The following is a 27,487-nucleotide window of genomic DNA, read 5'->3' as shown; positions in this document are numbered from 1 at the left end:
TTTTTTAATACTGATATCTTTGGCCCATTGGAAGTTTATTTTGGTGTAAAGAGTAATGAAGATCCCCCCATGCCTAATTGGCAGCCACACATTTAATAAATAAATGTAATAAATACATGTTTTTATTCGGCAAAATGAGACTGTAAGATTTTTTATATTCTACATCTTGAAATTTCTGGATTCTGTTCAGTCTCATTGTTAGACTGTTTATTCCTTGTCTAGTTCAAAATTGTTTTAATTATTCTAATGTAAAATCCAATTTAATTTGTGGCAGCATTATTAGGAGGTCGTAATTTAGAGAGAGGCTAAGAAAAGATTACCTGAGAAATAGGAGACATTTCTAGTCTCTATCTAAAAAGTCCCCAAAACTCAGGGCCTCTCTCATTAATGTTGTCTCCCCAGAGTCTTCTAAAAGTTTATTGGAATACATGGAGAAAGCCTAAAAATCCCAAAGAACATATGCTTTATGTCACAGAAAACTGGGCTCAAATGTTAATATTGCTGATTATTCATTCTTTGTCCTTAATTTAACCTCTCTGAATATCTGTCTTCTCATCTGTAAACTGGCAATAGTAACACTTAGGTTGAAAAGCTGTTAATAAATAAGAGATAATTTGCATAAGACAATTAACACAGTCCCTGGACTGTAGTAGGAACTCTATAAATTGTAACTGATATTTATCTATGCTCTGTCTCTACAGCCACCTGGGTATTATTCTGTTGGGCAGAGATCAACTAAGGCCTTTCATAGTCCCAGGCCTCCTGAAAATCCCCAAATCAGACTTGCAGCTTTCTTTGATAGCCCAGAAGTATGACTATATCTGCTAAAAGGTTTTCAGCTACCCAAATGGGGGGGAAAAAGCAAGGCTTACTTTTTCCAGGAGTGTTCAGTGGAGTTAGCAAGGGTAGTGTGGGGAACAGTGTAGTCACGCGCAGGTAGATCTGCCTATTGATGCCATTTTAGTGGCTGCTAGCACCAATAATTTTGTTTAATTGGGTACTCTTAATTGTGAAATTATTGGAATTCATGATTCTTCTTTGAAAGTACCAGGGGAATAATTATAATACTAATGTCAGGAAAAATACTTCATAACCATCCTAGATATTCTCCACAATACATATGACATAGATAGTAGCCATATTTTCCAACAAAGGATTATTTATTTTGAAAAAAACTCAGTGAAATAAAAATATGGGTTTGTGATAGACTCTAGAAATCCTGGAAGTGTAGATAGTAAAAGTATACATGATGGTAGATAAGAATTGACCCTCTGAATTCAATCATACAGCAAGCATTTATTGACACATATTCTGTCCTAGGTCTCTGCTGGGTAATATGTGGTGTACGGATGAAGAAGTCTCTTTCCTTCCTTTGATGATGTTAATAGTCTTGAAGAAAAGAACATAACCATGATCTGTAACAAATATTTTGTCTTTGGAATCTGACAGTCTACATTCTAATTTTGCCACACCTGAACGCATGATCTTAATATCTCTACGTCTCGATTTTTTTTATGTGCAAATTGTGATAAGAATAGCCATCTCAGTAATATTGGCCATAGGTGGATTAAATTGGATCATGCATGTAAAATCCCTGGCATAAATAACGGTAGCCATTATAAAGAAAGGAAAAAAGTACTACAATTTTATTTAGAACATTTACGAACTGGCTATACTGGACTTCCCTCATACTACGCCATATAATATCTCATATATGTAAATCTGTGTAAAATGTTAATAATAGCTAATATTTAATGAGTGTTTACTATATGCCAGCACATTCCAGCAGTTGGTTCTAAGTGTTCTACATATATTAATGCATTTAATCCTCACAAGTCTGTTATTACACTCATGTTACTGATGAGAAAACAAAAGCTTAGAGAAGTTATATAATTTGTCTAAAATTATTGAAACATACCTATAAATTGATGAAGTCATCAATTTGATATCAATTTGATTCTGGCAGTCTAGAGTTCATGTTCTGGTCACTGCGCTTTCCAGCCACCACTGGGATAGCATATTGCCACAGTGGAGAATCTAATAAAAATTGGTTTTGGTACAAGATCGCTGAATGATTGCTGGCTCCTACATGTAAATTGGATTTAGAGTAAACATACTAAAGTGGATCAAGGGAAAGGAATAGGGTATTGGAGTCTGATACTTCTGTCTGCCACTTAGCTTCATTATCTACAAAACAGAGATATTAACACCCATGTCACCAGACTCTCATGAGGAGCAAATGAGAAAAATATGTGAAGGCACCCAGCTTTGGGTTGTCCATGGTCATATAATTTTGAATGGTGCAATGGGAATGAAAGCCTGGGTCTCCTGCACATTCATCCATGCCCTTTACTCATTCTAAGTACAGACTTTATCCTGAATGAGTTTTAGAGTAATGAAGGACTGGAGTTAGCTCAAAGGAATCATTATGTGAAGAGGCAGATCCACTGAAACTGTTAGATCTCTTTCTCTACCCTGTAAATCAAACTACAAAGTCATCAAGGCTCAAATTCAACAAAATTATAAATGGTCTGTCATCCAGCCTCCCCACTTTGGCCTACCATTGTGGAGAGTGATCCAATCACATGGTTCTCTGATATTCTTTTTAACTTCCTGCGTAATAACAGGCTTTGCTAAAGCAACCCTTCAAGGCAATGAACACATTTGGTAAATAGAAATCATCCTTAGCATTATGTAAAAGAGCAGTGGATGAGGGTACAGAAGACTTAAGCTTTCATTCCCACATTACCAGTTAGCATTGCATGATCTTGGACAAGTTAATTTGCCTCTGTGAGTCTCTCTACAAAAATGAAGTTTCAGCTTGCAACTGTGATCTGTGATCTGACTCTGTAGCTTAGTAATTATTCTGCCTCAGACATTCTACCAAACCCACTTATGGTATATATGTAGCAGAGTTCAGGGGGTCCTAAATTCAGAAGGAGTGTGCTTGGATAGGAGACTTGAAACTTCTCCACACAATAAAAATTATCACTGGCAAACCCTCTCTCTGGCTCAGATTAGGGAGTTTTAAGTTACTGGGCTGGAAACAGAAAAGCAGGCTCTTTGTGTCCTAAGTATTTGTTCCCTTTGAAGTCCCACTGGTACTGATTTGATAGAAATAGAAACTGTAGATCAAAGCTATAGAGACCATCATCCTTACAAGCAGGACATGAACCCATTTCCAAAGAAAAAGACCCACGCTTTCCTACCCAAATATCTTCTGTAGTGCAAAGTTTTCAAGCAAAACACATTTATTGCAGTTTTCATTGGAATCACACTTTTGTTTGTGTGGGTTTCTAATGCTGTTACTGAGCATCTGAAAAAGCAGAGGAGCACAGAGAAGGCAACATTGGGATCATACTGACAAACTATTTTGTGGCATACTTTTATCACTTAAAATACATTATAATATATGTAGATACTCCCTCTCCAGGAGATACGGGAAAATGAGTAACTTTGCAGGAGAAACACTTGGCAAATACTATATTAACCAAGTGATGAAAGTTCATATCACTGGTGATGTCATGGGGATACCATGTGGCCCTGATGGGATGTGATGGAAATGGCACTTTACCTCTGTGCCCTGCCTCCATTCTTAAAGCACATAACCCCAGTCTAAATATGTGAAAACATCAGACAAACCCAGATTGGGGGATTTTCCACAGGGTGCTTGTCCAGCAGTACTCAGAATTGTTAAGGATATGAAAATCTGAGAAACTGTCTAGACCAGAGGCGACTGGGGGGAACATGACAAATAAATGCTATGGGGTATCCCACGTTGAGTCCTGGAGCTGGTGAAATCTAAGTAAAGTCTGGAATTTGGTTAATAGCAATGTACTAATAGTGACTTCTTAACTTTGACAATAAACCTCGGTAATGTAAGGGGCAATGGAGGGAATTGGGGGAGGGGTGCATGGGCACTCTCTGTACTATCTTTGTAAATTTTCTGCAAATTTAAAATCAGTCTGAGACAAAAAGCTGATTTTAAAAAATATAAACATTTTGTCATAGAATTAAATATTTTGCTATCACCTGATTGTTAATAGGTATGTAGTATTCCAGAGCATTCATTAAATGTGATCATGCCTAGCACAGAGCTTGGCAGTGCTAAGTGCTCATTAAAAGTTAGATTTTTTGGTTATTGCTGTTATAATTTTGATCAATATTCCAATGTATATTACTGAAAACTTCCCTATCAGGTATCCTCATATGTGCGATTTCTTCCCTGTTTTTATTCTCTTTACACATTGATATAAAGTGCCCTGGCTTTAGAATTTGCTGTACAATTTGAATGTGGGGGTGTTTAAGGCAACCTAGAAGAGCAAGATCATTAATGCTCTTGTTGTTCTGTTTCAGTGTCATCCTAGTGGCTGTTTAATAGACCTTTGCCTCCAGATGGGAGTTATCATGTTTTTGAAGCAAATATGGAACAATTTCATGGAACTGGGATACCCGTGAGTACTTAATTTTTTTTTTAACATCTTTATTGGAGTATAATTGCTTTACAATGGTGTGTTAGTTTCTGCTTTATAACAAAGTGAATCAGCTATACATATACATATGTTCCCATGCCTCTTCCCTCTTGCATCTCCCTCCCTCCCACCCTCCCTATCCCACCCCTCCAGGTGGTCACAAAGCACTGAGCTGATCTCCCTGTGCTATGTGGCTGCTTCCCACTACCTATCTATTTTACGTTTGGTAGTATATATATATGTCCACGCCTCTCTCTCACTTCGTCCCAGCTTACCTTTCCCCCTCCCTGTGTCCTCAAGTCCATTCTCTAGTAGGTCTACATCTTTATTCCCATCTTGTCCCTAGGTTTTTCATGACCACTTTTTTTTGTTTGTTTTTTAGATTCCATATATATGTGTTAGCATACGGTATTTGTTTTTCTCTTTCTGACTTACTTCACTCTGTATGACAGACGCTAGGTCTATCCACCTCATTACAAATAACTCAATTTCATTTCTTTTTATTCCTGAGTAATATTCCATTGTATATATGTGCCACATCTTCTTTATCCATTCATCTGTCGATGGGCACTTAGGTTGCTTCCATGTCCTGGTTATTGTAACTAGAGCTGCAGTGAACATGGTGGTACATGACTCTTTTTGAATTATGGTTTTCTCAGGGTATATGCCCAGTAGTGGGATTGCTGGGTCATATGGTAGCTCTATTTTTAGTTTTTTAAGGAACCTCCATACTGTTCTCCATAGTGGCTGTATCAATTTACATTCCCACCAACAGTGCAAGAGGGTTCCCTTTTCTCCATACCCTCTCCAGTATTTATTGTTTGTAGATTTTTTTGGTGATGGCCATTCTGACAGGTGTGAGATGATACCTCATTGTACTTTTGATTTGCATTTCTCTAATAATTAATAATGTTGAGCATTCTTGCATGTGTTTGTTGGCAATCTGTATATCTTCTTTGGAGAAATGTCTATTGAGGTCTTCTGCCCACTTTAGGATCGGGTTGTTTGTTTTTTTGTTACTGAGCTGCATGAGCTGCTTGTACATTTTGGAGATTAATCCTTTGTCAGTTGCTTCATTTGCAAATATTTTCTCCCATTCTGAGGGTTGTCTTTTCGTCTGGTTTATGGTTTCCTTTACTGTGCAAAAGCTTTTAAGTTTCATTAGGTCCCATTTGTTTATTTTTGTTTTTATTTCCATTTCTCTAGGAGGTGGGTCAAAAAGGATCTTGCTGTGATTTATGTCATAGAGTGTTCTGCCTATGTTTTCCTCTAAGACTTTGATAGCGTCTGGCCTTACATTTAGATCTTTAACCCATTTAGAGTTTATTTTTGTGTATGGTGTTAGGGAGTGTTCTAATTTCATTCTTTTACATGTAGCTGTCCAGTTTTCCCAGCACCACTTATTGAAGAGGCTGTCTTTTCTCCACTGTATATTCTTGCCTCCTTATCAAAGATAAGGTGACCATATGTGCGTGGGTTTATCTCTGGGCTTTCTGTCCTGTTCCATTGATCTATATTTCTGTTTTTGTGCCAGTACCATACTGTCTTGATTACTGTAGCTTTGTATAGTCTGAAGTCAGGGAGCCTGATTCCTTCAGCTCCATTTTTCTTTCTCAAGATTGCTTTGGCTATTTGGGGTCTTTTGTGTTTCCATACAGATTCTGAAATTTTTTTTTCTAAGAGTACTTAATTTTTAAACTAGCCTTCTATAGAATTACTAAGAAGACTAGTTCTTTTTTTTTTTTGAATTTTTAAATTTTATTTTATTTATTGTTTTATACAGCAGGTTCTTATTAGTTATCCATTTTATACCTATTAGTGTATATATGTCAATCCCAATCTCCCAATTCATCCCACCACCACCCACTCCCTGCCACTTTCCCCCCTTGGTGTCCATATGTTTAAGAAGCACTAGTTCTTAAGAGTTGGGGCTTGGTAATCAGAGAGATGACAGTTCAGTTCCTGCTCCGCTCCTTACTAAATGTGTGACCATTTGTAAGCCAATCGACCTTCCTGTGCCTCAGTTTTCACATCTCTAAGAGAGGCTCAACAGCCTCAAGAACCATTGTAAGGATTAGAGGAAATAATGGATATAGAGTAACTTGTACTCTGTTCAACATCTTAAGACACTTGTTGGTATTCTTAAAATATTATTGGCAGTGCAGGTTCTTGAGAACAAAAATAACTTTCTGGTTTCTTTTGGCTACCAAAAGACCAAGGTTGTTGTTGTTTTTGTTTAATGCAGAGAACCTCCATTTCTATCTCCCCCCTTTAAGAATGAAATAAAATTAAAATCCTGGGTGGGAAGGTTTGGGGCCCTTTGTTACAATAACAACAGCAATAAATATTTAGAACAGGACTGATTGTGATAACATCAAAACAACAGCATTCTGTTTTTTCCCTATAGATAAATTCTAACTGTGAAATACTGACATAGAAGGACCCTGAATGCCCACTTTTACATCTGTTAAAATGTATTATCCTTTAGAATACAGTGAAATAGAGTGTATTTAAAACATTGTGGTATGGAAGTATTGAGGTCTAATTAATTTAAAAACATTATAATTTTGAGGAATTTCCTTACTATGGGGAAAGAACTGGTTGGTTGATTAATGATATATATAACTTAGGCTCAGTCATCAAGTTATACCATGTTTCTTTCTCCTCCTTGGCCCTTAAGTAGCATCAGGATATTCCTGAGCAGAGACCTGGGGGTTGGAGAAGTGATATTAACCCAGTGCATCGGACTGGGAAATTGTGGAGACCTGGTACAAATTCCTTTTCTGCCACTTGCTAAAGATGCTTATAATTTACTTAACGTCTCTGAGACATTTTTTTTTAATTTGTAAAATAAGGGATTTATAAAGATTAAATGAGATGACCCAGTGGTATTTAAACCTTCATCAATAAATGACAGAAGCTTTTTGTGAAGAGATGTTTACACAAATCCTCAATAGTCAAAACAGATTAAAATGAATCTCTTCTAAATGAAGGGAGAATAGGCATGGAGGTTTGGGAAGCCCAGTCCGTTTTTCGTATTCCTTTCTATCTTTGGCTTGCCTCTTTGAAACATAAAGTTTGAGGAACATAATTTGAAAATATTTGAGTAAATTAGGTATCAAGTGACTAGCACAGGATCTGACATGGTGTCGGTACTTCATAAGCACAGTCAAGATGGTGTAGTAGTCACTGTAATATTAAGAATGTAATGTAATATTAAGAATCTTAAGATTCTTGTTATTATTATCTATGTACTTCTGTACATACCATGCACTTTGGACATCACATTTTCACCATGGCCTTGCCCAAGAGGTGAGCCTGGATTTTGTATACCAAATCCCAAGGGTACCATGGCAAATGACATCCTGGTGGGGTTTTCCCAACAGTTGGATCACATTTTCACATCACATTTGGACATCACGTTTTCACCATGGCCTTGCCCAAGAGGTGAGCCTGGATTTTGTATATCAAATTCCAAGGGTACCATGGCAAATGACATCCTGGTGGGGTTTTCCCAACAGTTGGATCACATTTTCACATCACATTTGGACATCACGTTTTCACCATGGCCTTGCCCAAGAGGTGAGCCTGGATTTTGTATATCAAATCCCAAGGGTACCATGGAAAAATGACATCCTGGTGGGGTTTTCCCAACAGTTGGATAAAGGCCTTGCTGAAGAAACTCTAGCAGGAGTGAACCAGTCCCTAAAGCAATGATTTTTAAACTTTTAAAGCACAATTCTCTTTCCTCAAGTAAAATCTTAAGCAGACTGAAATAAATAGAATATAAGCAAGCAGGCCTTCCGTTCCCAACCCCCTTTTTCATCTTCGCGAGGCTCCAGAGGCAACCTCCATGGAGCACACATTGAAGCGCTACCTGACGTTTTGATCTAACTATGGTGGTTCTCCCATCCCCCACTGAAGCTCTAGGTCCATGATTAATTAAAACTGCGAGTTGGGTACTGTTCATTGGGTCCTGTGAGATTCACCTTATCCTAGAGATAATTTTTATCTAACTCTTAAGATAATTCATTACCCAGAAGTCTACAATATTTGCATACCAGGATATTTCTGAGTCGTATAATTTCAAGACTGCCCCTGGGTTAGGGAAGGAGTGTTGCTACTTCCTTTCCAAGTCTGATAAATGGACTGAGACACAGATTCATTACCTGTAAATTATTGTTCACTATAGGAGCAGACGGTAATCGCTTGAATCCTTCATATTTATAAATTCAGAGAAGTGAAGTGACTTGCTAAAAGCCACACAGCTAGTGCATTGTAGGGTGAGGAATAGAAACTACATCTCTTGAAACTCTAGGTAGGGCTCAGTTATCTACTGTGAAACATGATTTTACTCATGTTCAGAGAGCACAGTCCAGAAGATTTGGAAGGAAGGGCTCAGATCCAATCACAACAGGCAGCATAAGAGTTTAGGTATTTATATAGGTGGGGTAGGGGAAGGAATCACAGAAATGAGTATTTGTCTGGTCAATATCAGGAAGCACCTAGTATATGGGAGGATCAACTCTTTGATAACTATGTAGATGTTTGTAGGGTCTAGGAAGTCTGAGGCCTCTTCATCCTTGCTAAATGTAAAGTTGAGACCATGCAAAGACCCCCCCGCAATTCTCAGGCATGCTTAGTGTAGTCCCAAGGTAGTTGGAGTTTCTCTTTTCTTAATACACTATAAATTGTTTACCAGGTGCTTAAATATAAGCTTAAAAGTGCTTTGCCTTTATGCAGGTTGATCCAGAACTGGTGGTCACGACATAAAATCAAGCGGGGAATACAAGATGCTTCCATACCTCAGTGGGAAAATGATTGGAATCTACAGCCCATGAATATTCACGGACTGATGGATGAGTACTTAGAAATGGGTATGGAAAGAACCTTCTGCAAAGCTATTTGACCCTCTTGATACGTTTTTTCTACTTCACTCAGGCTCTGATTCAAGAGAGAAAACCGTCTCTCTCCTTTCCAATCCCAAGCATTCTAACTGTGCTGTTTTTTTTTTGTTTGTTTTGTTTTTGTTTGTTTTTTTGCGGTACACGGGCCTCTCACTGCTGTGGCCTCTCCCGTTGCGGAGCACAGGCTCCGGACGCGCAGGCTCAGCGGCCATGGCTCACGGGCCCAGCCGCTCTGCGGCATGTGGGATCTTACCGCACCGGGGCACGAACCCGTGTCCCCTGCATCGGCAGGAGGACTCTCAACCACTGCGCCACCAGGGAAGCCCCCAAGCATTCTAAAATACATTTGTACCTTTATCTCAGCAGAGCTAGAGAAGATATTAAAGCAGTACCCTTGGAAGGCTTATGCATTTTGTCCCGTCAACCATAACATTTGACCAAAATGAAAGCACATACCTTTTGAGCAAATATTTTAAAGGAACAAAATAAAGCAAAACCCATTCCTACTATGTTAAGAAATGTATCAGCCCAACCAAATAAAGCAATAATTCTTTCTCACAATAAACATTTGCACAGACCCAGTCTGAGTCTTGAGTCTTCAAGAAGCTTACTTATTTATATTACCAAAATAAGGATTCCCATTCCAACTGTTAAGATCACTGCATGTTGTTTTGACATTTGCTTTTGTTCTCTGGCCCTCAGTTTTCTCATCTATAAAAAGAGAGGACAAGATTAGGTCTCTTGCTTCCCTTCTAGGACTAAGCATTTTTCTTCAAGACCTTCTCTGACGGTTTTCTTCCTTCATGCTGCATGGCATAGAGGTGAAAGTCTCATAGACTTTCAATCTATTGAGATCTGAGTTTGAATGCAGGTTTTAACATTTTTCATCTATCTACCCTTTAGCATGTATGAGCTACATTTTTCTCAACTGTAAAGTGGGATAAGCATGCTTACTTTGTAGGGATGTTGGAAGGATTAAAGGCAATCTATGTAAAGATGCCTAATATGGCACAAAGAAAGCACTCAATAAATGATACTGTTTACATTACCGATTTTCTAACTCTCTCCCTTTACAGTTTTGCAGTTTGGTTTTACCACCATCTTTGTTGCGGCTTTTCCTCTGGCCCCTCTTTTGGCTTTGTTAAACAATATCATTGAAATCAGGCTGGATGCGTACAAATTTGTCACCCAGTGGCGGAGGCCTTTGCCAGCCAGAGCAACCGACATAGGTAAGATTCAGCAACTACATGATTTTTGCATTGCTAAGGCCAAGTGGTGGCTTGATCTTACTTAGCACAATGTGGGTTTCTATTGCTGGAGCTCCCTTCCAGCCATAACAAGACTGTTTTCGTTAATCAAAGAATGAAATGAGAGTAAGTTTAGTTATAACTCTTAGTTGAGAGTAAGTTCATACTGAACATGCTATTTCATAAACTGATTTGTAACTGAAAAGGATCTCATAGATCCCTTTCCAGAGCTTATTTTTTCATTCCATTATTTTTTTTCATTCCATTATTTTTTAAAGTTAACTTTAATCCTATTTGAAACATCAGTTTTGACCATAATCAATAGTCTATTGATACTATATACAATTTCAAACGCTTTTTTGTGTATCTATATGATGCCAGATTGGCCTCTTAAGGAGTAGAAAATGTCAACTAGTGATTTCCAGATCTTGACACTAAACTAGTTTTACTTTTTCGTATTTTTACATTAAAAAGGTAGCTGACAAAGATAAAGGCAAAACCCGAAGTGAATACAGATATTTCAGAGTTCGCACAATGAAGTAGAACTTTATTTTTATAGGTTTGAGTACCTCATCAAGTTCTGTACATAGGCTTTGAAGAATCTTAAGTCGCTGTGTCTATATCTCATTGGTACAGACATGAACCAGTTCCTAACGATATTTTAATTTTCAAATCTCTCTACATGATGTCTACCTCCCCTCTATGCAAAAGTATTCAATAGCTGTAATATCTGTCGTGAGATACATACCATCCTAAGAAAGTAAATAATGGACAGAGCCGTGGTTCCAACATAACTAAAACACTTTTTCCAAATTAAGGTTGATTAAAGGGTTTAAACTTTTTTTTCTTTTTACTCACTATCTTTAATCTTTCTCCTACTAGGTATCTGGTATGGAATTCTTGAAGGAATTGGTATATTGGCTGTGATTACCAATGCGTTTGTAATTGCTATTACATCTGATTACATCCCACGTTTTGTCTATGAATACAAATATGGCCCCTGTGCAAGTCAGTTTGAATATAGTGAAAGGTAAGGTTGAAATGTCCACATTTTTTATTTGTAATTAAAATGGGAACTTATTGGCAAGCTTTGTTCTGTGACCATTAAAAGTAATGTTTCTGATCATTGCGTTTATGTGTTTATTAGATGGAATCAAGTGGGATAAAAAGAGCAACAGTGTTTTTTACAGCAAATAATTTTAGAGTCTATGATTTTCTGTGTAAATGCATCACCGGTATTAAAATGTTAGAAACATTTTAATGTATTTAGAAGTTAAATCTAGAACTAGAAGAGACCTTTGAAAGAATACAATGCAATATTTTGTCTATATAGGTGGGAAATTGAGGCCTATACTAGTTAAATTACTGAAGGGAATTAAGCTAGTTTGTGGGGATATACAGAATATGAAGAAACTCTCAGCTATGTCACTAGAGATTTTTCTAAAGGAATTTACTGCTAGAGATTTTAAGCATGAAGAAAATGATACCCTAGACCTGTCTCCTTTTTGTTTTTTGTTAAAATTTAAATCAACACTTGAGAACAGGGTTTCTCAACCTCTGCACTACTGACGTTATAGACCAGATAATTCTATTTTTGAGGAGGAGGGGTGTCCTGTGCCAAAGGATGTTTAGCAGCAACCTTGGCCTCTACCCAGTGGATACCAAGAGCAACCTCCCTGCTCCCCGACTTGTGACAACCAGAAATGTCTCCAGACATTGCCAAATGGTCCCTGGGGGACAAAATCACCCAGTTTAGAACTGCTGCCTTAGGGGATATGAGTTTTTCAGATCTTTCCTTCTTGAAAGCTTGAAGAATGCAAGGGAGCCCTGGACTTGGAGACAGAGAGAAACTGGAGTTTTTAGCTGGAGGTTAGCCTTAGGTGTGGAAGTAGTGATAGGAAATAAAGTAGTGATAGGAGAAGCTGTGTCTCCTCCTTCCTTCAGGAGCAGCCCTGGGCATGCATCTTATCTAGATGCGGGACGTGTGCCCCAGCAAGCAGAGCCCCGCAGAGCCCCGGTTTAGGATGAATTCAGCCCTTAGTCCTGCAGATGAACTCATTTGTCTCAGAACACTGCAGTGCCTTTCTGAACACAAACGTACGTCTCAAGTTTTCAAAGAGAGGTAATAAAGGCAGGAGATTTTCTTTTATATATTGGAGTCTTGTCAAGAGATTTTAACTTGAAGTCAAACTCCCAAGATTTAAGTGCTAACTTTGCCTTTTACTAAAAGGCACATCATCAATCTGGACCTATGTTTAAGAAATGGTGCCTGAGGTAACATTTTATGAACTGTAAAACACTAAACAGATATAAATTGGTTTTTAGTATTAATAGTGAAAAACCCAAAAGTCTCTTTTTTCCTTATTCAAAATGGTCTAGAAGCAGATTTTAATGGTTTAAAATATGTAGGCTCGCTTGGCAGCCCTCTTCCTTACAGGCATTATTTGTTAGTGTCTTTACTGCCACCTAGTGGCAGGTGAAAGTGAGATTGGATGGGTATAAGCTCTGTTCACAGTCCAGGTACTGACTTTTCACGTAGATAGCACCTGACCCCTTCTCCATTAGCAGTGACTAGGGATGTAGAATCATTTCAAGAAGAGATGTGGAGGACTTGTGAGTTTGAAACCACACATTCATAGGGGCTTCCTGGTATTTAATTTTCTCCAGGTACGTTTAGCAGCTAAACTGGAGTAAATTCATTCAGATTGGAAATTTTCAGAGCAAGGGGGCAAAAAGACAAGGTGGCAATGGAAAGGATGATACTGGCAAGCTGAAATGATAAGTTATGAGGTCTAGGATGGCCAGGGAGGGGAGTGAAGTTGAAGTCAGTGTGGCCCTGTAATTAAAATTTGGGGTTTAGAATAAGATAAATGGGCACTTGAATCCAGTCTCTAACAACTCTATGTTCTGGGCAGTGGTTCTCAACCTATGGCCTGCATATCTCCTTCAGGGTCCATGAGGTCAATACTATTTTCATAATAATACTAAGATACTATTTGCTTTTTTCACCACATTGACATATGCACAGATGGTACAAAAGCAGTGGGATAAAATTTTCTGGTGGCTTTGCATCACTCAAGGCAGTGGCACCAAAAAATACTAGTAATGATTCTATTTCTCACCACTCTACATTCACCATTTTTAAAATGCCAGTAAGAAATTTCAGAATGTCTTTGATGAAGCAGTAATAATTATTCATTTTACCAAACCTCCACCCTTGAATAAATGTCTTCTCAATATTCTATTCCACAAAATGCAGAGTGCTCATAAAGCGCTTCTGCTACATCCTAAAGTGTGATGAGTGTGTCAAAGAAAAGTGCAAACTTTTGGAGTTGCAAACTAAAGAAACTTTTTTTTTTAACATGAAATAAAATGGTCAGACAAGCTATGAGTATTCAGACTTGGGTATTAGCAAACACTCTTTTACAGAATGCACAAAACTATCTTGTCACTTTAAGGAAAATAATTGACAATTTTTGTTGAGCTTTAAAGCTTCCCCATACTTATAGGGTTTTTTTTTTCTGATAAAAGTCAGTGATGATATTAACAATTGTGCTTTTTCATGGTCTATAGTAAAAATATATCAACATTTGGAAGATCTGCATAATTCAGGGAACACATGTTCTCCAAATGGCCCCAATTTGATGTTACAAAATCTTGCATGGATAAATGACGAATTCAAAGTACAAGATAGACCTATGGATTTTAATGCAAAATCCATATGGAACGATGCATATGAAAGTTCAGTTACACGAAGATTCCACCTTACAACTAAACTTTAAGAAATGACCAGAGGTAGAGCTTTGGTGTAACATCAAAGAAAAATATTGACATTTATCTGAAATGATATTAAAATAGTCTTCCTTCTTCCACCTACTTGTCTGCATGAGGCCAGATTTTCTACTTACCCTTCAACCAAAACAACATATTGCAATAGATTTAATGCAGGTTTGAGTATCCAGCTGTCTTCTATTAAGGCAGGCATTAAGGTGTTTGCAAACATGTAAATCAGTGTCATTCTTCTCACTATGTTTTTTTCTTTTGGAGTATATAACTATTTTTCAAATGTGTTATTCATATTATTTGAATGGATGTGATAGTTATTTTAAATGAATGAACATAAATTCTATTTCAATTTCTAATGTGGTAAATATCAATAGATATTTCCCTATGCAAAAAGCTCCTTGAGATCCTTAACAGCTTTTTTAAATGTTAAGGGTATCTGAGACCAGAAATTTTGACAATTATAGGCCTAGAGAAAGTCATTTAGTCTCTGTAAATCTTAGTTCTTTTATCTATGTGGTGAAGATAATAATAATATACATGTTCTAAGGCTATTGTAAAACTTAACCCTGATCACAGTTTAATACCCAACCACCAGAGTAGGGAATTTTGCCTTTTCTGTTTACTGTTGAATACCAAGCATCCAGAATTGTTCTAACAAATCATTGGTCCTCCATAAATATGTATTGAATAAGTTAATAAATTACAAATAAACATGTTTATCAATTGGTTGTTTGATGTTAATTATCCAAATCGTGTTACATGTTTAGTATATTTATTCATTTTCAATGCATAGGAAGTAATTACCACAATGCCTAGTGCATAGTAAACACTTAATAAAACATAAGCCAAATGATAAGGCAAAATAGAAACTATTGGAGGGAAATGGCAGGCAAGAGTCTGTCTCATTAAGGCATAACCACAGATGTAATGGGAGTCAGAGAATAGAATCAGAGAGCTGAGTTGCTAGGAGTTTATAATTATAATGAAAGGCATAATGGCACTTATTAAATCTTGTCATTTGTAATGAAGGAATTAGACTAGAAATTCATGAATCTCTGAATCATACATGCTTTCTTTTCTTTTCTCCCAGTTGTTTAACAGGATATGTCAACAATAGCCTATCCTTCTTTGACCTGAGTGAGCTTGGCATGGGAAAATCTGGTTATTGCAGGTATTTACTTATAAATTATAGTTATCTTTTCTTTTTGCTTTCACCATTCCGTCTCCTCCCTTCAACATGCTAATGGGTCCATTTAAACTGTCGTTTTGGAGTTTTGGCAAATTAAGAACATTTGGGGCCTCCACATTTTGGTCTCTGTTCTTCAAATTCTTTGTTTTTGTGGATTTTAGGTACCGAGACTACAGAGGTCCTCCTTGGAGTTCCAAACCCTATGAATTTACCCTACAATACTGGCATATCCTCGCTGCTAGATTGGCCTTCATTATTGTGTTTGAGGTTAGTCACAGGCTGATAAAATTACTCTAGGTAAACGCTTTTCTGACTGATATATTAGTTGCCTTTTTTTTTTTTTAAGATTTATTTTTTATTTATTTATTTTTGGCTGTGTCCAGTCTTAGCTGCGGCATGAGGGATCTTCGTTGAGGCATGTGGGCTCTTCGTTGCAGTGCACGGGCTTCTCTCTAGTTGTAGTGTGCAGGTTTTCTCTCTCTAGTTGTGACTCGCAGGTTCCAGGGCACGTGGGCTCTGTAATTTGTGGCACGCAGGCTCTCTAGTTGAGGCGCGTGAGCTCAGCATTTGCGGCGTGCGGCCTTACTTGCCCCGTGGTATGTGGGATCTTAGTTCCCCAACCAGGGATTGAACCAGTGTCACCTTCACTGCAAGGCGGATTCTTTACCACTGGACCACCAGGGAAGTCCCTAGTTGCCTTTTTGAAGTCAGTTTCTCACTGACTTCCAAAACAGGACTTGAGTATGTCCCTGTAAAAGGTTCAGATACAAGGAAACCACTATGACATGCAAAAAAGCAAGAACTGAATAATGTAAGTTAAAGAGTATTTATATCAGAAAACTAGGATAATCTCTAGGTCCACGGGTGGATCTAGAGATTATCATACTAAGTGAAGTAAGCCGGACAGAGAAAGACAAATATCATATGATGTCACTTACTTGTGGAATCTAAAAAAATGATACAAATAAACATTTACAAAACAGAAACAGACTCACTAACATAGAAGACAAACTTATGGTTACCAAAGGGGAAAGGGGAGGGATAAATTAGGAGTTCGGGATTAACATATACACACTACTATATACAAAATAGATAACCAAAAAGACCTAGTGTATAGCACAGGGAACTATATTTTGTAATAATGTATAAGGGAAAAGAATCTGAAAATAAATAGATATATATGTATGTATAACTGAATCACTTTGCTTTACACCTGAAACTAACACAACATTGTAAATCAATTCTACTTCACCTTAGTTTTGAGCCTCCTAATAACCAAATTTAAAAAGGAAAGGTTGGTTTTCATCATCTAACAAAAGAACCCATATTTATTCATCGGAGCAGAGAGACTTATTTTCTGAACAATCAACTCTAATTATATAGTTGATCATGTGTATTTGTACAGCAACAGTGCATAATTCAATAAATTATGCCTGAGAACAGTTTTATAAAACGTGCACAGATTTTGATGATCAGAGTCATGCAATAATTTTAGATTGTAGTCTGGGAAGAAATTTTGGAGAAGCTACAGTATTATTGCCTTGCTTAAAATATAACCAGCTTGATACAGTGAAGAACTTAGCACTGGAATATATTGAGTATCTACTCACTAAGGTCTATGGAAAAACTTTAAATGCATCTGTTTCCTATGGCCAAAATTATGGAGAGAAAAAGATAGCCATACATAAGGCTTTTTGCATATGAAATAAGGTTTAATCCAGGACTAAATTCTATTATTTAATGACTCTATGGGCCTATAAAAATGTCTCCTGATGAAGTTTGACTTTCTATTTTATTACAGGTAGCAAAAGAGTTTAAAGCATATTTCCAATCCAATGATTCCAAAAAGTCTTTTTGATTGTGTGTGTTAAAATGTACACTGTTTTCTTCTTCATCTTCTTTTGGAGCTCAGGTAGAAAGACTTAATCAAATGCCTCAATTAACAGCAACCTACCATCATGGATCCATAAGCCCAATGATTCCTTCTTTTTTTTTTCCTCTTCATTCCCCATTCCCCACCCACTCCAAAAGCACCCACTGTCTTTTCTTCTGTGGAAGATTTTCCACATCTTTATTTGAATATATGTTTGTTTATAAGTATATTGAATATATATGTGTGTGTGTATATATATATATTTATATAGTATTATTTTAAGTAGTCTTTTCCAAAATTACCTCAATGGTATTATATAATAATTCATTTTTATCTCTTACCCATTATACTTTTTCAGATCTAGAGAGACATCTATCCATGAGATTTATAATTTCTTTTGTCTATTTATGATATTTCATCAAAATTAAATACCATATCCCCTAAGGATAGGTGCTTAGACCTACAATAATTCTCTCTACCTCAATAAATCTTTTATTAAGAATCTTGGGCATGTTACCTTGTAAACATATTTAAGGGTTTTTAAGGAGTATCTTACTCAGGTGTGGAACTGTTAGCTTATACATGTACTCAGTTTCATGTAATACCAACAGATTGCTCTTCAAAATTCTCTTGGATTTTCATCAGATTTTCATAGTATCTGAATTTCTAACATTTTGCAGTTGTATAAGAGTAAGGTAATATTTTGCTTTAATTTTTTTTGTTTTAGTCTGTTTACTAATGACACTGACCATCACTTTTAGTACTAGAAAGCCATTTGGGCTTCATTTTTTTGTAAATTTATAACCTTGATCCATTTTTGGTTGAGTTACCAAATTTTATGATTTCCTTATATATTCTACATATTAATCTTCACCAGTTATATACACAGCAGATATCTTTTCATTGTCCATAACCTATTAACTTTATCTGTAAACAGATAATGTTCAATTATGATGTAGTCAAGCGCATCATTGTTTTTCTTTTATGGTTTGTGCTTATTTTGTATAGCTTATTTAGGACATTTTCCTTATCTCCAGTTCAAAAAGATATTCTACTACATTTTTTACTATTAACTTTACAGTCTTACCTATCACATGTCTTTAATATCAGGAGTTTTTATAGAGTCTGAGGGAAAAGGTTATTCTCCATATAATGAAATAATTTTGTACTGCTATTTACTAAATCGTCTATTATCTATCCACTGATTTGTAAATCCATCTCTGTAATATTCCAAGTTCCTACGCAGTCATGGGTGTATCTCTGGCCTCAGTATTCTGACTTATCACTCCATTTGTCTGTTCCTGGATCACTATTGCACTATTTAAATGCAATATTTAAATATGTCATATCCGATAAAGCAAGTGACCACCCACCCTGCCACACTTGCTCTTATTTTATTTATTTATTTTTTTTCTTGCGTTATGCGGGCCTCTCACTGTTGTGGCCTCTCCCATTTGCGGAGCACAGGCTCCGGACGCGCAGGCTCAGTGGCCATGGCTCACGGGCCCAGCCGCTCCGCGGCATGTGGGATCTTCCCGAAACGGGGCACGAACCCGCGTCTCCTGCATCGGCAGGCGGACTCTCAAGCACTGCGCCACCAGGGAAGCCCACACTTGCTCTTATTTTTAAAAATTATCTTAGCTATTTGGAGTTATTAATCATTCATATAAATTTTAGAAGCCATTTTTCAGGTTCCCCTGAATATTAAGCAAGGACTTTGGTTAGAATTACATTTGTAGAAATCGAATTTTGACTTATTTACAAAATCTGTGCTGTTTCATTAATGAATGTAGAATTTATTCAAATCATTCTTATGTCCTTTAATAGATTTTTAAATATTCTCTTACTTATTTGTACCTTTTTATTTCTAGAAACTTTATAGATATTTTTATTGCTGCCATGAGTACTGTCTTAAACTTCATTATATGATTTGCTTGATTTTTGCCGGAATACAAATAGTCTTTCTAAGATGAGCATACCTCCTTGTTTAAGTATCTTACTGGTTCTAGTATTCTGTCTATTAAATTGGTTGGGAGTCTTTTCAAATGATAATACCAGCTGCAAATAACAAAAGTTTGTATGTTTACTTCCAAGGTTTATGTTTCATTGCTTTTGTTTGCCTTACTGTGTTGCTGGAAACTTCAATAGGGTGTTGAATAGCAGCGGTGTGAACAAACATGTCTTTTTTCCAACCTCAGTGGAAATACTTCTGATTTTTTTCTTTAAGTATGATATCTGCTGTAGGTTTTTTGTTTAAGATGATTGGTTATGATCGTGTCTTGATAAATGGGTATCAAACTCTAGCTTTAAAAAAAATAGATCTACTTTTTAATATTAAGCCATCCTTGCATTATCAAACTCTCTCTGTGAATCAGTTTATAGGTTTCTCTATGACTATTGTATAGGACTTGGAGCATATTCTTTCTTACTAATTTAATTTGTAACAAATGTTTTTAATTTTTGTATCTATACTCTTGAGTCACATTGCTGGCTATTTCTGTGAATATCAAATATTTGGTCAGGAAAGAAGCTCTTGATCTGCTTCTCTATGGGAAAATATGACCTGCTTTTCTATGATCTATCAATACTATGCAGTCCTGGGACACATATAGCAAAAGCCCAGTTACAAGTGCCTTCTTCCTTTCCACGTAGACTCTACTGTCGCAAAGTCCTTTAGGTGAATGAGTTCTTTTCTACAGATCATCCTAAGTCTGTCAATCAGATTTTTCTTCTTTTATGAGAAATTAAAAGACTTATTGTCATGGGAAAAGAAATAGGATGCATTTATAATAGTCGGAGATAATACTTAAGTAGTGCTTATACTGTGCGAAGCACTCCTTTCAATGAAAGTCAATGAATATTTACTCATTTAATTTTTATACCAACCTTTAAGAGACACTATTATTAGAATCACTTTAGAGCTGAGACATAGAGAACATAGGTGATTTGCATAAGGTTACACAACTAATGAGTGTCAGAGGAGGGTTCAAACATAGGCAGTCTCAGTCAGCATTTGTACTTTTAACCACTGGTGTATTACCTTCTGATTTTTGTCCCTGCTTTTTTAAAATACAAAACTTTTATCAGTTTATTTTTTAAATCTATTTTTATTATAGAATAAATAATTAATAGAGATAAGATATTTTAGAGCAGTTATAATAATATATGCTTTTAATAGTGTAGAAATTCTGAAAAATGTATGTGCTGGGGGTTGAGTCCAAATCCAGCATCACAGGCAGGACTGTATTCTGTGTGTTTTGTACACTGTGTATTATAATCTATCGAACAAGGATTGTCCCTGCACGTGACCTCTCTGTGTATAACAAAGCATATCGTAACAGTATTGCATAATATATAAGGTTTTTATAGGTGTGAATTTCAGATTCATTCAGTGTTTATAAGGTGACATCAACATGTCTTTGTTGGAACACTTATGTGATGGAAGGCAATAATTGTATTCCCAATATAATTTTGAAAATATTAATATTCTAGATGGAACATATTGAGTTCTGATGCTTGATTGTAAGGCAAATGCAACATTGTTCATGACTTCTGTTTTATAATTAGCATTTCAGAATTGTTGAAAATGTACTTTCTTCTCTTAAATTTTCAGCACCTTGTTTTTGGAATCAAGTCATTCATCGCCTACCTGATTCCAGATGTACCAAAGAATCTATATGACCGAATACGACGGGAGAAGTACTTAGTCCAAGAAATGATGTATGAGGCTGAACTAGAACATTTGCAACAACAACGGAGAAAAAGTGGTCACCCTGTTCACCATGAATGGCCTTAGTTGGTACCTGTTGCCCAGCAGGGGCAATACCATTAGTGGGCATGATGGCAACTTCAATTTCTAGGTGGGATCTAGGAGGAAGGCATACCTGGCAAAACATATGTATAATATGTTACTTGGAAATGCATCACAGCCATCTCTGGGATTTGAAATATCCAGGCTTCTAGGGAAGAAAACAAATGACTCATGACCTTAAAAAAAATGGTTAAATTGACATTGCAGGAAGCCAGGATCTAATTCTCAGAACCAGCCTCAGGGAGTTGTGTGTTTGGAAACCTCCACCTTCCATCAGCTGCAGTGTAATAGGAAGGGTGATGATGAGGTTTCTAGAGATAGATTTCCATGTAAATGTACACAAGCCAGGCATAACTTAAAGTATCATGTGGTCCTCACCCACATACTAATCTTTGGATGTCTTTGGAACCTTAGGCTGAGTTGAGATACTTACAAGAAATGGCAAATCAATTATTACCTTTGCTACCTGAACTCCATGTCCCTTCAGCTTACTGTTTCATAGAAATTTCCCTTATTTCTTGCTGAGATTTTGGATCTGTGCCACAGGGAATTTATGCTGCTTTACACTGACTATGCAGTTGAAGAGTTGCACATCTTTAGTAGTCAAACCAAAAATCTAAGACTCCAAAAAGAATACCATTCATTGAAATAATATTCTATTGCATTGGCTACATTCTAATCTGTTTTATCACTGGCAGATTCAGTTTCACTGCATTTTTTTTTTTTTTTCTAAATGCCAATAGAGCCACAGAGTTATAAAATATGGATGCATGTTCTCATATCATTTAGAACATGATGAATCCACATTTTACTGTGGAAAGCTGTTTTATAGTATATTTAATTTCCACCTCCCTGATTTATTACAACACTCTCACAGAATAACTTGAAATGCTGTAAATATGTTGGTTTTCCTTGTACCTTTGCACCTTAAGGATATGGAATGCAAGTTACAATTCATGCAGCTCTGAGACCAGTTACACAGTATGCCATTGTGGCTTATTTATTCAGGAAAACAGAAGCCAGATGCTTTGCAACAGTTAAGCTTTTCCAACAATGTGCAGTCTTGCTCCTGAGCTGATGAAAACAATGCATGAATATAAATTTATATTATTTGTAAAAAACATACATTTTTTTGAGTTTTACTTTCTTTTCATCACTGAAGGGAGTTTTCTGTTATTATTTCTTTGGTAGATTGGTTTGGTTTATTTTTGAAAACTCACTAGAAACAAAGTCAAATTAATTGTGCAAGACATCATTTTTGCTTTGTTGTGGAGTTGCTGTTTCTCTGAACTCTGTATCTGTGTGTGAATGTTCACAGGCTGATGTTGTAGGAATGATGACACATTCAACTAAAGAAAGTCTGGTGGAGGCATAAACTATGGGAGCAGGATGGGAAAGAAGAGAAGAGTTGAATTAAGAAAATATATGGTAGAAATCAAGACACTTTTTCTTGCAAAGCAAAGCTAATCTCAGTTTTCTTCCCCTGGGAATGGGATGAGGAATACATAATCATACAAATATGTGATTATTTTTTGTGCAATTCAACAAAGTACAGTTATTTCCAAATTTTATAAAGATCAGATTAAACCCAATGGGAATAAAGCTACTTTGTAATATATATGCAAGAGTTTCTCTAGCAAGAAAAGTATAAAGTTTCTCTTAACTAGAAAACTGTTTTTATAATTTTAACACTGAAATTTTTTTTGACCTTTCCTTCTTTCACTCCAGGGAAAAGCTGATAGATTATAGTTGTTGGTTGGTTGATTGGTTTTTGTCAAAACTGTTCGCTTCCCTGCTTGCCCTCTGACTGAACAAGGGGAAGAACCTCAGACTCTAAATTTCCCTCCCACTCCCTTGCCACAAGGGATTCTTCCATTCAGATTCCAGAGAGGTTTTGTTTCTGCCATTTGCTTATTCATAGCAACTCATTCTACTAACTCCACGAAGGAGCTTTGAATGCCTCCATTTTTGTAGCATCTGCATTTCCTTTTTTGTTGTTGTTAGTTAAATGTATACACATGCCTGAGGATAAATACTCTCTATGCCTGTTGAAGACATGAATGAACCTGACATTTATGTCCCTTTTCTAAATTAGGGACACAGACAAAGACATTTGTCTTATAGCAAAGAATAATCATAGCTCTGTCCTTGAGAATTCTCTTTCTGAGTTATTTTTATATAACCATATTGATTACTAGAGAGAAAAACATGAAAAGAGAAAGGTGTTTTTAATAAAAAATTACAATACATTGATTTAGAAAATGCTTTCTCCGGTATTTTTTGAAACCGATGGAAAAATAGAGAAACAATGAAACAATTATCTGAAATTTTCCTTTTGTGAAACAATTCAGTAGAATCTAGCTATGCCTTTATTATTGTTGACATCAAAATATTGACAGCCCCTCATGGGTATATCAGTTTTAGAAGACTCTGCTTTAATTGAGAGAAATGTTTTATATCATGGTTTTCAAATGAATACAAATTATTTCTCAAAGATTTATACGACACACACTATTCTCAGGAAATCTGTATTACATGAATGCTGCTTATATATTTTCTTATTCTAAATTGTTGTCTTTTCAAAAAAATAAATAATATATATACGTGCATGCAGTCAGCCTTGACAAGTTGTACAAAGCTGAAGCGTTTTCATAGTACAGTATGTGGGAAATCGCTCTAGGTTATAGCTGAAATAGTTTGCAGTTGTCTGAGTCTGTGCACGCACTTTGAGATAAAATGCTCCTGAGTGACTGCATGATGAGATACAACTTCTGAATGCTGCACATTCTTCCAGAATGACTCTTAGCACAATCTGTTGTATAATGCAATGAAAAGGAATCTTTTTCACTCAATAAATTTTCATGTGATATGGTATTTATTCCTGTAATCTGCATGTTAAATTTAATCGTGCTTGTTTTTTAAATATTAAGTTGGGATTTGTTGAGCGTGTATGGGGAGAGGGGATTGCTCACTCTTTAGCTCTCCAAGGCAATAGTTTCCTATTCTTGTGGGCCCTTCCCCACTCTTGAAAAGTTTTGACTTTGTGTCTTCCGATAAGCTCATTGTCATCATCAAGGCATTTGCACATGAAAGTGCAGGTGGAGTATCACATTGATCCTAATAATGCTTTGTGTTAGCAAAGTTGGGGGAGGAAGCTTGAGTAGTTCTTCTGTCACACAGCATTTTCTTTTTTTCACACCTGTGCTGGCTCTGTCAATCACCATCAAAATCTCCTTGGAACAGGAATTTTAGCAGATATAATTCATGCCAAGGAAAGAGGACATATTGGGCCAACTATCAATATGAGTCTACCAAATTGCCCATTTTTTTCTCAACTTGGTCAAAATTGAAAATCCAGGTTGTGTAGAGTTGCTTAACTGATAAGGCTGAATTGATTAGTCTGTCAGCTGGGGACAGGGAGACGTAGACCCAGGGTGTGTTTGTGTGTATGCGTGTGTGTGTGTGTGTGTGTGTGTGTGTGTGTATGCATCCATACACATGACTAGGAATTCTTTTTATTATGTAAGAACTGGTGAGCACTTATTCTCTGTGAGATACGCCCAACTCAGTCCTGTTAGAGTCATCAGATATTTTCACTCCGTTTTCCCCCAAATCACAGTATTATACCAAACTCTGGGAATAGTTGTACATTTTATCCAGGGAATCAGTTAACATCTTATGTCCTTCCTGTTATCCTCAGTAGGTGAAAAGAAAACATTTTAGGAATGGCCTAGAAAACTCAACTTCTGATGGAAAGGTGTTTTTATGATTTTTCCCTACAGACATTTCTGTTCAAAATGAAATGTGCCAACAAAACATAGTCCAAAGGGAAAATTGATTGGGCTTTAGCTTGAATCATTGATCAGCTTAGGTTCTTGCTAGCTAGGATTTACGTACTTGTAGTGGTGTTAAGTTACCTTCAAGAGTACTTGCTATCTGGGTTCATCTCATAAACCACACCCACGACCACATTTGATGGTTTTCTTTCTGGAGAACGCAAATATTAGAGCCACTGCATCCTAGCCACATTCACATTAAGGCATCTTTTTCAAGAAAGTAAAATAAAGCAGACAGATTGGGAGAGGAGACTCATTGAGACCAGATCCAATTTCTTGGACCGTCAAAATCTACCATCAGGGAGAAGAAGCCTATACATCCTACCTTACAACTTTATGACTACCAATGTGTGCTCCAGCACATTTTCCCTAGAAAAAAACTACTGTTCCATGTACAACTATCCCAAAGTGGGAGGCTTGTACACTAGACAATCAGCTAGGCCAATTCTGCTTTCCATCTTCCCCTAAGAAGTAAGGGGATTATTTCCCTAAGAAGGAAGGGGATGAGATTGTCAGGCATATGCTGGCATTGACTTCTTCAGAATATTTATTTCTATCTCAGTTCTCACTCTTTCTGTGGGAAAAGCAGTATCTTTGCTCTGTTTTTCAGAAAGCAAACATTTCCTAAATTTATTAGTTGAAAAATAAAACGGAATGAGATCCATTTAGATATTCCCCACAAAAATAATTGTCATGTGGATGGCTAGCCCCCCTGTGGTATTTAAGCTGCCTCAAAACCTTTATAATTATTTTGTCAATGCCACTCAATGCTACCAGGTAAACACTTTAGACCAAATTTAGTATCTTTTCTAACAAGCAGTGTGAGCAGATTTTCCCACTGATTTTGACCCATTGTAATTTTTTGGGTGCTATTCTCTAAGTGAGAAGAGGGGGATTGAATGGCCAGAAAATTCTGATGGCAAAGATAATTGTGGAAGCAATGTTTTGGGGTTGGTGTGTTGGGGCACACAGAGACTTTCCTACCAAAGCAAAAATGTCTATTTTGCGGATCCTTATTCGGTATCTGCAGTCAGCACACACTGCCTTCTTTCTGACTGAGAAACAATTGCAATTTAGTTCATCTTTTAACGTGAAGAAGAGATGAAAGGTTTTTGTCTTGTTTTCCTTTTTCTTTTTCTTGTCTATTTTAAGACTTATGAAGCTAAATCTAGTAAGCTTACATTTCAGTGACAACTCTAGCCAAAGAATAAACATCTAAGTTTTCAGTGTTGAAGATGAAAATGCACTTAAAATAAGTGCAAAATTTTATCTTCCTAGGACGGGTTATTGGCCTCGATACTGTAATTTTCAAGTAGGAAAGAACTATTAGAGTCCTTGAAGACTAGAGTAATTGAAGAGGGAATTTGGGGAAGGCCAGAAGAGACAGACTGGATTTCTCCAAGTGTTTTCATTCTCAATATGAGAAATTATGTTGCGACCATATATTTAGCCAGACAATTATATAAATATTGAGTTTTTTCCTTTTACTCTCAATATTTCCTCTGAAAATCTTAAAAATATGAATCTTAACAATGCCGATTGTTAATCATTAAAAACATTCTTTCCAAACTCTCATAAGAAATTTTAAAGCCAATTTAAGGAAGCTCTTTGCTCTGTTGAAATCAACTGAATCAATTTTTTAGATGGTGTCTTCTCCAACATTATTGAAAGAACTGAACAATAAAGATTCATAAACCTTTATAATGTAGATTCTGAATCTGTCAATAACATGGTCTGATTGCTCAGTTCTCTACAAATTCTGCCTGACTGTATTATACTGTTACAAATAAGCAGTTTAGGGATTGATCATTAATTTTCTTACATGGCAGTTACATTAGGGGGCATGAAATCAATACACTACATGAAATTATTCTTGTCTTTTCAAATGTGTCAAAGCAGACTCTATAATTAGGAACTGTGTGTTATGAATACCTGTGTACACACTTGCTATAACATTTTTAAAAAACAGATGAATTGTTGTTTCTGGAAATTCCTGAGGACAAATAGGTCAAGTCCATAAATGATATCACCAAATTGCTTTTCTTGATCTATTGTATTGTCATAAAATCTTCTTAATGTTTACTTGTGTGTGTGTGTGTGTGTGTGTGTGTGTGTGTGTGTGTGAAGCCCTGGGTAGCCCAAATATTATAGGCATTATCGAAAACACTGAAAAAGATGTCATGTTATATAACAATGTGTCAACTTTTGACATATGTTTACTTGGTCACTTGGTAGACCTGCCTTACTATATTGTTTAAATAAAAGACTTTAGGGAAAGTAACTATTTTGCATCCCACTCCTAACCCTGTAGAGAATATTCACATTAATCACTTGAATGCACTTCAATCTGCACTTATTTTTTTTTT

The 27,487-nt window shown here is 36.4% G+C and overlaps 1 protein-coding gene across 2 annotated transcripts in view; it reads left to right on the top strand.

Annotated features, from left to right (window-relative positions):
* ANO3 (anoctamin 3) overlaps positions 1 to 21,645 on the top strand; it is a 194,255-nt gene extending 172,610 nt beyond the window's left edge. Inside the window, exons 18-24 of one of the 2 annotated variants that reach the window (XM_007462609.1) lie at positions 4,357 to 4,454; positions 9,216 to 9,349; positions 10,456 to 10,608; positions 11,509 to 11,656; positions 15,503 to 15,583; positions 15,763 to 15,868; positions 21,088 to 21,645. In XM_007462609.1, the coding sequence (XP_007462671.1) occupies positions 4,357 to 4,454; positions 9,216 to 9,349; positions 10,456 to 10,608; positions 11,509 to 11,656; positions 15,503 to 15,583; positions 15,763 to 15,868; positions 21,088 to 21,270 (903 nt within the window). In that variant the 3' untranslated portion in view covers positions 21,271 to 21,645. The remainder of the gene's footprint in view (positions 1 to 4,356; positions 4,455 to 9,215; positions 9,350 to 10,455; positions 10,609 to 11,508; positions 11,657 to 15,502; positions 15,584 to 15,762; positions 15,869 to 21,087) is intronic. The other variant, XM_007462608.1, reaches the window with a different exon arrangement.
* Positions 21,646 to 27,487: the final 5,842 nt, after the last annotated feature.

This window comes from Lipotes vexillifer, unplaced genomic scaffold (assembly GCF_000442215.2).
Source record: "Lipotes vexillifer unplaced genomic scaffold, Lipotes_vexillifer_v1.1 scaffold456, whole genome shotgun sequence".
Classification (NCBI taxonomy): domain Eukaryota; kingdom Metazoa; phylum Chordata; class Mammalia; order Artiodactyla; family Lipotidae; genus Lipotes; species Lipotes vexillifer.
Note: the sequence above shows the minus strand (reverse complement) of the source record. Positions and strands in the feature narration are given on the sequence as shown.